We start from the raw sequence: 11,059 nt of genomic DNA, 5'->3' as shown, positions 1-11,059 counted from the left end.
TTGGCATGGGTTGGATGGTTTGACAGGAGCTGGTAAGCCAGAGGACTGCACCAAAACCCACTGTCTGTTTTGGCATGGTTTTTATGGATGAATGCCCTTCCTAATGCCAACCACTTTACAGTGACCATATCTGGCCTGTCACACCTCTCCTACTATGTCATTCTAAGAATGTACAATCACCTCATTGAAATCTTGAAGCTACAAGATAATGTAGCATTAATTAAAAACCATGCAAATAAATAAGCAATCCATTTGACAATGAAATCTGAATTCTAAAGTTTTAAATCATATCCTGAAAATTCCCAAAAATTAAAATAATGAAGGGTCATATGGGGTGCTTCAGGTAGAATTCTGTCAAAATCTGTGCTTTTTAATCTCTTCTTGTTTACTAATTACTTATTAACTATTAAACTGGATGCAGAAATTCTTAGTTTATTCTTAAAACTTTTTTTTTTCCTTTTTGTTTAGGGAAAAGATTGGATCTAACCAGTCAGAAAGTGCTTTGATCTCTCAGTTAGAACAAGGCCTGTCCCTGGAATTTGAAAGAAGTGACTGTGCACATAGAATCCGTTTGGTGCTGAGTGAGATATTCTTCATAATTGGCCAGGTAAAAAAAAAAAATTAATAAGTGCATCATTTTCCTATGTAATTATTGTCTCATTAATCTGATTAATTGCAAGAAAGGATTCTTGTTTTTCCCTCTTGTTTCTTTCTGTTCTTCATTATTACCATTCCAAGTTATTATTCTCCCTCTATTGCAGTGTTACCTGTTGATAATCTTTTTAATGATGAGCCAATTATTTATTGCTAAATTTTATTGCAGATCAAAGAAAGTAAAGATTTCTATGTAAAAAGCTCAGAATTATTTGAATGTGAAATATACCTTGAAGATATTTCTGATGTCCTGTGTATTGCTCAAGCAGGTAATTTCTAAATTCTTCAGGTAAAACTATCCTGTACAAAACTATGTATTTCAACAGATTGGTGTAACAGAGTGTCCTCATCATCAGTGTGTTTTTCTTATACTTTGCTAAATATATAGTGGAAGTGTATGTGAGAAAATGTGATTATATATGAAGGAGGAATAGAGATAACTTGAATGGTCTAAAAATAAAAGATAGTCTTGAAGATTGTTTCTAATCACTGGAATAGAGCTAATGTCTACTATGAAATACAGAATAGGAGAGTGTGTGTGTGTGTGAGAATGTAGACAATAGAAATGGATAAAAAGGGAGGAAGATAAATCTCCATCTGATCTATTCCTTAGTTTTAAGAAGACTGATATTTGGTAAATGCTACTACTCATCTAACCCATGCCAGCATATAAAATAGACATACAATAAAAAGGAGGAGGGGGCAGTGATGGTCAAAGCAATAGCAACAGCAGCAATGATGACAACAGTGATGATGATGATGATGATGATTATCATCGTGTAATTTACTAATAAAGTTCTGGGCACAGTACTACTTCAGTTGAAAAAATACTGGAGCTCACTGTAGAGGGATAAATAAATTGTCTACTTACATATGCTATAGCCACACCACAAATCACCTTCATTTGCTGCAGGTATCACCTCCATAAGAGTTAAGCAACTATCACACTCTGACCACCTTTTCCACTTTTGCTGTGGCCACCATCAGAATCTACAGACATACGGAAATAGACTGGACAGTGAAGAGCGCAGCACATCCATACTGTCACACTGTAGTCTATACAGTTTTCAACTGCATTTTGAAGTTTGCAGATCTTTAACTAGAAAAAAAAACCCATATCTGTGTGCTGTGCCTAGTCATTTGGCATGGACATAGAGGATTGCTTGATTAAAACTGATTTGGGACCACACCACAACAACAAGCATGTCAGATCTCTATGATAACAAATACATTCTGTGTTCATCACATATTGGAATTCTTTTCAGTCTCTATTTTGAGGAATAGAAGAATAAGCAATCTTTACATGAAGCAAATAGACTAACCATTCTGTTTACCTACTTAAATGACACACTTTTCTGATTCATTCTACTTTAATTATTTTTCTCTTCCAGAACTTCCATCTCTTCTACCTATCGTTTCCTTAGCTAATGCTCTCTTGAGTGTCAAAAATGGTTCGTGGCTTCTTTGCAGACTTGTAGCAAATTCTCCTGATTGCTTCCATGAAGGTTTGTCCCTTTTCATTGGTTATATCCCTTAACAAAACACTTAATTTTGTGCACCAGCTGTTTTTGTTTTATTTAATTTGGAAAAAACAAAAATGAATATCTTCACTGATTTTGATTACATATATACAGTAATACCTCACTTTATGAGGAACCGTTTTACAAGACGCAGGGTTTACAAATTTTATTTTTCAAGCAGAAGATTCAAATTTTGAATGAAGTGCAAAAGTTTCTACTACCATAATAAATGCTTCTGCATGTTACCAAGAAATTTATAGATAGCGAAAAAAAAGCTTCTTCTAAGCAAACAACTCTAGATTTGTCTTTTAAAAAGAAATGTACAAGTCCATCTATGAGTGTTTGTGAGTCAGCCATTGCGTCTATAAGTGATGGTGTGTGCAAATCTAGTGTGAGTGAAAGTGATTCAGAAAACTATTATAATAATAATTTTTTTTATTATAAATGATCCTGACATTCCTTTTCCTTATATATATATAAAATTTATCTGTAAAATATATTTTAGAAATGTATTGGTTCTGAATTTAAGGTACAGGACTATCAACCAAATGATAATAAGTTCAAGTTTACTACAAATATTGTGATCTGTCCTTGGGTTAGAAACATCAGGTCTCTTCAGTTTCACTCACAGATGTTTAAATTATTGTTTTTTAACTAAACAGTTTGAAACTTTATGCTGGTGTAATTTCTCATGCTGAACACGGTTTACTAACATCTTTGACAAAATTTCATATTTTAGAAGTTATACATCTCCTTTTCAGTATGTAAACATCTGGTATCCCATGGTGATAAAGTCGATGAAGATTCAATTGCTGGCCAAAGGCGGATGACAATGCTGCAGATGTTATGTTCTATGAATCCATCTGAAACATTAACTGTGCGGTCACTATGTGTGAGTATCGGTAGTTTGGTGCTTATTTTCCCTGTTCTTTATTTCCCCTGATTATATAACAATGAACCTGTCAGTATCTAGTGATGACAAAGAACCTACAACATGTGTATAACTGGCACTCTGTTGGTTATGACAATGAGATTTCCAGTTGATCCGATCAATGGATCAGCCTGCTCATGAAATGAATGTGCAAGTGGCTGAGCACTCCACAGACAAGTGTACTTTTAACAGAGTCCTCAGGGTAGTTGAACTCAGAATGTAATGACAGGCGAAATTTTGCCTGGCATGCCAATGATTCTGCTAGCTTCCCACCTTATGATGAGATATTTAATATTAGCCACATAGGTTTTCTAAAAGATTACTAATATTGTTATGTTATATATATATGGATTGAACAAAATTGTGTCTAAATTGTAGTCATTCTTAATTAATGAAGCTGTGATGAGTCTGCAAACTAATGTTTAAATTGCTTATTTCTTTTCAGATGAAACAAATTAAAATGACAACTCTGATTTTATATATGTATTCTTGTGTTTTGCATTTAGGTTCAACATTGTGCCATGCCTGGTTTGACAATTTCACTGTCTCTTTCAATGATCCGTGGTAAAAACCATCACAAGAATGGCCCAGCTTCTGATATTGGAAACAATGACTTGCTCCCTTTCATCACTGGTTTACTGCTTGGCCCAGATCAAAATGTCCGCACTTGGTTCTCACAATATATTAAAAGTGGTCAAAAGGTCAGTAGAATTTATATAAAAACTGAAAGTCTGCTTGAAGTTAAACATATTTTCTAAACATACCTATTTCTACATGTTTTCAATTTAGTGTGCTTTATACATTTGAGTCAAGAAAGAACAATAAGTTATTATATAAAGTAGAACACTAAGCTCTAAATATTTCAATGTTGACTGACTTCGGGTGTTTAGTTGCAGCCTTTTACATTCTTAGCTCAAATCTTGCTGCAGCCAACTTTCCCTTTCATCCTTATGGGATTGATGAACTAAAGTAGCAGCCAAGTACTAAGTTGGTGCAATCAATTGTAGCCTTCTCCACTAAATGTGAAGCCTTGTGACAATCTCAGAAAACGGCCAGTGCCATCTGTCTGACTTCTGTGCCAGTGGCATGTAAAAAACACCATTCGAGCATGGTCGATGCCAGTGCTGCCTGACTGGCCCCTGTGCTGGTGGCACGTAAAAAGCACCCACTACATTCTCAGAGTAGCTGGCATTAGGAAAGAAGGGCATCCAGCTTGATTGAAAATGTGCCTCTTTAGATATTCTATTTAAACATCTGTATATTTTGTATATATCTCTTTTATTCATGTCTTTATCTGCATTGACATTTCTGTTATATTTTGTATCGATTTAGAAAAAGAAAGGCAAGATGGTGTTGTTAATCTCTCTCAGGGAAACCCTACTTGAGTTGCTACAAGAGATCCTACCAAAACCTCATGAAGCAATTGCTAATAACCAAGTAATTAAAGCCAGTTCGTTCATCAGACTTTATTGTGCTCTGAAAGGAATGGCTGCCTTCAAGTAAGTACTTGTTTTACTGTATTTTTGTTTTTTATTTTTATGTGTGTAAGGCAGCAAGCTGGCAAAATCGTTAGCATATCATCATCATCATCATCATCATCATTGTTTAATGTCCGCTTTCCATGCTAGCATGGGTTGAACAGTTTGAGCACTGGCAAGCCAGAAGGCTGCGCCAGGCTCCAATCTAATCTGGCAAGGTTTCTACAGCTGGATGCCCTTCCTAACGCCAACCACTCCGAAAGTATAGTGGGTGCTTTTTACGTGCCACCGGTACGAGGGCCAGTCAGGCAGTACTGGCATCGACCACACTTGAATGGTGCTTTTTACGTGCCACCAGCACAGGAGCCAGTCAAGTGGCACTGGCAACAACCATACTCGAATGGTGCTTTTTATGTGCCACTGGCATGGGACTAACAGATGCTTAGCAGCTCTTCATCCATCTTTATGTTCTGGGTTCAAATTCTGCCATGCGTATTTTTGCTTTTCAAGTTCCCTTTGAGGACTGGGGTCAACGTAATCATCATAATCCCTTTGGCCTTACACCAAAATTTAAAACTATTATTCTTAGGTGATGAGCTAGCATGTTGGACAGAATGCCCAGTGGTATTTTGACCATTGCTACATTCTGGGTTCAAATTCTGCTGAGGTCAACTTTGCCTTTCATCCTTTCAGAGTCGATGAATTAAGTACCAGTGAAACACTGGGGTCAATGTGATTGACTAGTCCCTTCCCCACAAATTTCAGGTCCTTGTGCCTTTAGTAGAAAGGATTATTATTTCCTTTATTACTGTTACTACTACTCCTACTCCTACTACTACTTAATGTAACAACCTCTCTTGGTTTTCGACAGGTTCACCGATCAAGAGATGAAGCTGATTCTCGATCTCATAACATCACAACCTCCGCTGACAGCTGCCGGCGCTCGATTTGTCTCCCTTGGACTCTGCTTCCTGATTTCATCTCCGTATTTTATGACGTAAGTTTATTCAATTAATGTTGAGCATCTTTTTTTTTTACATTTTTCATAAAACATTGCATGGATGTGTTGTTGAACAGTTAGCTTCACAATTACCTGGTTCCTGGTTCGATCCCAATATGACGTACCTCACTCAAATATCATCCACCATTTTCTTTAAGTTGTAACCAAGATGTTTTTCATCGAACCAGGTCAGGAATCTTTATCCCATCAAGTTCATGCTGTATGTCTCTGCCAATAATATTAATGTACGCTATTAAGTGGTTTTTATCCTCTGTTCGGCTGCAGAAGTTTCCAAAATATAGCATCTGATATGGCCTGGTGTTCAACATGATAGAATTGGTCAGCAAAGCCTACCCTGCATTAGTAGAGATGGCTGACAATATAATAGCCAAGAGGGCTGGCAGATTGGTGCTTGTAATCTTCTGTATTCAAGTATGAGACATTTTGGCACAGCTGCTTTGGTACCATCTATTTGGTGTTGCTGATCCAACACTGACCTAATTGACACCAAATATTTCAATGTTTCTCTTGTTCTCTCTCTCTTTATATTTCTGTGTGTATATGCCTGGGTGTGTGTGTGTGTGTGTCTGCCTCTAGTGCCAAAATGTAATGTTGCCAAAACATGCTGAGTACCCAGTCTGCCAAGCCAAATCAGTTAGCATCTAAACAGCTGCACCCAGTTGCTTCATTCTGATTAAAATCACTGTCGTTAATTCAAGAAATTTATGTTTTCAATTTTTGTGGCTTCTCTCATTTCAGAACATCTGAACAAGAAGGACAAGTAACCGAGTGGGTTCGTTGGTTGATGAAGTTTGGTGATTCCTTTGAGAAGTGAGTAAAATAGATCAGTTCCACTGTGTGCCACTGGAACTTGTTGAAACCTTTCTTCTTTACTTAATCTTCATGTAAACAACAGCAACGGAAAAAAAAATAATTAAGTCTGTATTAATATATTTAATGTACTGAGTATCTGAAATCTAATTAGAAATTATTAATAACTATCTGATAAGGAAAAGACAACATTTACTCAATAACTAGTATTATTTTAATAATTTCAGCAGATATGGGAGACAAGTCTGGACATGTTTTGGTCTTATTAAACCTCTCCAGCAAAGCACAAGGTTCACCATACTTACTGAACTATTGGATCTTTCATTGGTTTCAATGATTAGTATTCAGTTGTTCAATCAACTGGTGTCCAATTCATTAGATTAATGTGTAAGTGGCTGAGTATTTTTCAGTATTCCGCCTTTAAATTAATTCCCAAACCAATTTACAATATGTGATGGGGCTGGACCTGTCAATGTATATGTACACTCCATCTGGTGGTCATCCACAGAGTTTCTGTGTATGAAATGTTGCTTAAGAAGGCTTAGATCAAACTGAGGCTATGTTAAAGACACTTGTCGAAAATGTCACACAATGGGATTGAACCCACAACACAGAATCATGAAATGAACTTCTTAACCACTCAACTTTCCCTGCTTCCACTCTTGTTGAAATAATGACTAGAAAATCACTAAATAAATGTACAATACTGTACATTTGTAGACATAGAAAAGTTTAAAATATTCAGAGAATAAATTTCTTTCAAATGTTATCTATTTGAAGAAAAACAATAGTTCGGTTAATGTAGCCTTGTTGATGTTGGAGATATCAAATGGCTTAAGTAGACAGGTCCTTTGTCTTTTTAATGATTTCTTTCTGAAGTGGGTTACACTTTGTCAAATTGTTGTTTGATTCAGTTGACTTATGGAACACAAAAGTGTTCCATATGTGACTATTCCATCTTTTTCATCATCATCGTCATTGTTTTAATGTCCTCTTTTCTATGCTTGTTTTATTTTTTATTTCTCAGAGAAACTGGTGGTACATCTTTTGAGGAGCTCCTGTTTTTGATAGCTATCCATTTCCATAGTAACCAGACATATGCTATTGCAGATCTTGTATCTGCTACATTAGGCATGAAGGTAATGTGGACAATCCTCTCTCTTTCTCTCTCTCTCTCTCTCTCTCTCACACAGTTCTGCATAGGCTGGAGGTTGGCAGAAACCCACAAGTCCACCACGTTATGTGCTGGTACTTAGTATATCTGGTTGATTCATTGTGTGATCTGGCTACAATCATCACCTTTTTTTTGTTTTGTTTTTTTTTTGTTTTTTTTTTGAGCATGCTAGTCTAACATTTAGGATATGAAGCAAAGTGCCATCATTTGCCACTAATGAAAGGATAATTTTTGAAACATCCACCTAGTCCTTGTTTTCATCATCATCACCATTCTGCTATCACCAACACCATTTTTTATGTGTTAATGTTTATTATTATATTCTATGTCCATATTGTAAAGTAATGTATATTCTTCTTTCTAATTTTAGAGTCCAGTAAAATCAAATACTCTGACAAAGCTACGTTATATTTTTACTCAGGAAATTTTTACTGAACAAGTAAGAGAATTTTCTGTCAGATTTTTAAAAGACTAATGATTTCTCTAATTTATGAAATACCCTATATTTAATCCAAGATGGTGTAGTTAATGTAACCTTCAGATGATAATGCCTATGGTATAGAAAATAAACAAATGTTTATACATCTTGTTCCCATCACACAAGTGTCTTCATACTAACCAACTTAAAACTACTTCCGAATCTTTTATATGAAACCACCTGCTGTAACCCTTTAGCATTCAGATATTCCTCTGTCAAATGAAATGCTTATTTATTCACATTGTTTTGAATTAATCATGCATTATCTTGTAGCTTCAAGATTTTGATGATGTAATTGATATTTTTAGCATGACAGTGTAATGTGAGAGGCTATAGATCTCGCTGGTATGAACACAAAAACAAGTAAAATATTTTGACCAGATGTGGATGGTTTAAATCTTAAAGGGTTAAAGAACATATTTAAATCAAAAATTTGCATAATAATTTTACTCAAGGTACTTTTATCAAATTATGTTCTGAACACCAGTTTATTAATAATGAAGTTAATTATTTCACTAGATACTACTGAATTCTTGAGTTTTTTCAAAATTAATGCAGACAGGTAGACAGTGTATTTCATTAGAAATATGATCAAAAAAGGATTAAACTATAATAGAATAGAACTGAAGTGGTGATTAAATATATCTCTGTGTTGTTGTTGTTATGTAGCATTGTAATACTATGTAACATAAGATATATTTACTAATTGCAGTTGTATATCGTGTTTTATATAACATATGCATTAGTAATTACCACTATGTACTGTGATGCTTCTCACATATGTCAGTGTTATTGTGTTGTGATGCGTAACATTATTATGCAGTAGTTTATTTTTTAAATAATTATTGCTATGTATTGTATGTAGCATTATAACATAATGTTTGGATTTAGTAATCACCGTTACATATTGTGTTGTAGCAACCCACTCTCACTTTCTTTCTTTGCTTCTTTCAGGTCATTACAATGCATGCTGTCAAGGTACCAGTCACTCCACAATTGAATGCCAATATGACTGGTTATTTACCTGTTCATAGTATTTACCAGTTACTCAAGTCTTATTCTTTTGCCAAACATAAAGTACCTATAAAAGTAAGTTCTTTGCAAAACCATCTCACATTGATCTCTTGCTCTAATATTGTTTTGCTCCGAACTTCCTCGGACATTGGCTTCCTTCTCTCCTTACACTCCTTTAAGCTACAAGATCTGGCAATGTTCCCACCTCGTATGGTGCCAGACAGTAGGATTAAAGTCCTATAAATTGAATATAGTCAACAAGATTAATCACCCAAGTATGTATTTGATTAAGAAAATCAATCTAAATCAATTGGTTTTATTTTTCTCTTACTTGGGACAATAAAAATATATTTGTTGTTGTAATAAGGAAGAACAAGATTTTTAAATATTTTTTTTTTAATAGAAAGATTCAAATAAAAAAGGGTTAATATGTTGTTTGAAATCCTTGTAGAAATATGTATGGAAATAGTTTCAAAGTAATGACATTCTAAGGCAGAAGATCTAGGTTGTTCTTGGAGAAATATGGAAGGCTTTGATTGAAATGGAACGACTACAGAGAATTTAGTAACAATGTGTTTGGAATGGGGAATAAAAAAAGTAGCAACATTTCATTGCTTGATGAAATGTTGAGGATTATCTACTTTACTCTTTTACTTGTTTCAGTCATTTGACTGTGGCCATGCTGGAGCACCGCCTTTAGTCGAACAAATCGACCCCATGGAAAATCTGCTAATAAATGAGATGACTTCTTTATTTTCTCTTGAATAATTATTTGATTTACTGTAATCTTTCTTATTTCAGGACTGGATATACAAGCAGATGCTCAATAGTTCAGTACCTTTACACACCAAATTGCCACTGCTTATTGAGGTTTATGTGAATTCAATTCTTGTGAAGGGCAACAAGTCAGATTTCCAGAATGAACCTATTGGCGAACAGGAAGTGTTGGATGTCTTTAAAGAGTCCGTGTTTACTGTCCGCTCAAACTGCATGAGAGAAACTTCTAACCCTAATCAAAAGACAAGTGAGGAGCAACCTTGCCTCACGCCGCAACTTCTAATGTTATATTATATGCTACTGTATGAAGATTCTTTGCTCAATAACATGAGGTCAATTGGTAAGTTGTTACTTTAGTGATGATGTCAAATCGAAAAACAAATTTTGATTTTAAATCTGTTGTGTAAGCTCTCAGCAAACTGAGTATGAGATGTAGGTTTGATACCTGGTTGAAGCATCACGTTTATTTTATACTGTCTTTGCACCTGTGATTTCTGGTGTGGTCAATCACTTAGTGATGAGGGAAGAACAATACTCAAGATACTTTGCAAGACCTGCTAGATTAATGGGAGGCATAGAGGAAAGGATCCTCAAGCTGAAGACCTGGACCAAATTTTTGTGATGGAGTGGACCCTGCTAAAGATACCCAAGAAGTGGTGCCAAACCTGATGACAGGTCAATTCTACTACCTAATAGGCCATGGCAGGTTTTGAACTCAGAACACAAAGAACCAAAACAGTTACTGCAAAACATCTCACCCAACTCTCTAACAATTCAGCCAGTCCTCTGCCTTCAACTGATACTTCAGTTATGGGACCCTGGAAGGATGAAAAACAAGGTTGAACTAAGAACACCTCTCTCTCTCTCTCTCCCTGGCATTTTGTCTGGTACTCTAATGACTCTGCCAATAATTTGCTGCCTGGCATATTCTATGAAGATGAAGTTCTTCATTAATGATTCAATAACTAATGAACCACGATGGGATGTTGTTCATATTTCAAGTTATTGTTTGTGTTGAGTAGTTCTATTACATGGATGTAGGGCTAACTCATGGTTAGTTTTGACCCACAAGGGCCCTACAAATTGCAGTGTCAACTTCTTACCTAAAATTCTCTGTGTGATGCCATTCATCTTCTGTCAATCCCTTACTGGATAAAAGTCTTGTCATGCCATACCTGTGTTGGTTGTAGGCTTATCTGTAC

At 35.5% G+C, this 11,059-nt stretch overlaps 1 protein-coding gene across 1 annotated transcript in view; it reads left to right on the top strand.

The window, feature by feature from the left end:
• LOC106881138 (integrator complex subunit 2) overlaps positions 1-11,059 on the top strand; it is a 31,479-nt gene that overhangs the window by 2,152 nt on the left and 18,268 nt on the right. Inside the window, exons 2-13 of the mRNA XM_014931412.3 lie at positions 469-607; positions 824-923; positions 2,046-2,159; positions 2,936-3,066; positions 3,612-3,806; positions 4,438-4,604; positions 5,455-5,580; positions 6,343-6,414; positions 7,442-7,553; positions 7,959-8,027; positions 9,021-9,155; positions 9,882-10,197. Coding sequence (XP_014786898.1) covers positions 469-607; positions 824-923; positions 2,046-2,159; positions 2,936-3,066; positions 3,612-3,806; positions 4,438-4,604; positions 5,455-5,580; positions 6,343-6,414; positions 7,442-7,553; positions 7,959-8,027; positions 9,021-9,155; positions 9,882-10,197 — 1,676 coding nt within the window. The remainder of the gene's footprint in view (positions 1-468; positions 608-823; positions 924-2,045; positions 2,160-2,935; positions 3,067-3,611; positions 3,807-4,437; positions 4,605-5,454; positions 5,581-6,342; positions 6,415-7,441; positions 7,554-7,958; positions 8,028-9,020; positions 9,156-9,881; positions 10,198-11,059) is intronic.

This window comes from Octopus bimaculoides, chromosome 6 (assembly GCF_046866305.1).
Source record: "Octopus bimaculoides isolate indiv1 chromosome 6, ASM4686630v1, whole genome shotgun sequence".
NCBI classification, from domain to species: Eukaryota; Metazoa; Mollusca; class Cephalopoda; order Octopoda; family Octopodidae; genus Octopus; species Octopus bimaculoides.
This window is presented reverse-complemented; position numbering and strand designations above follow the sequence as displayed.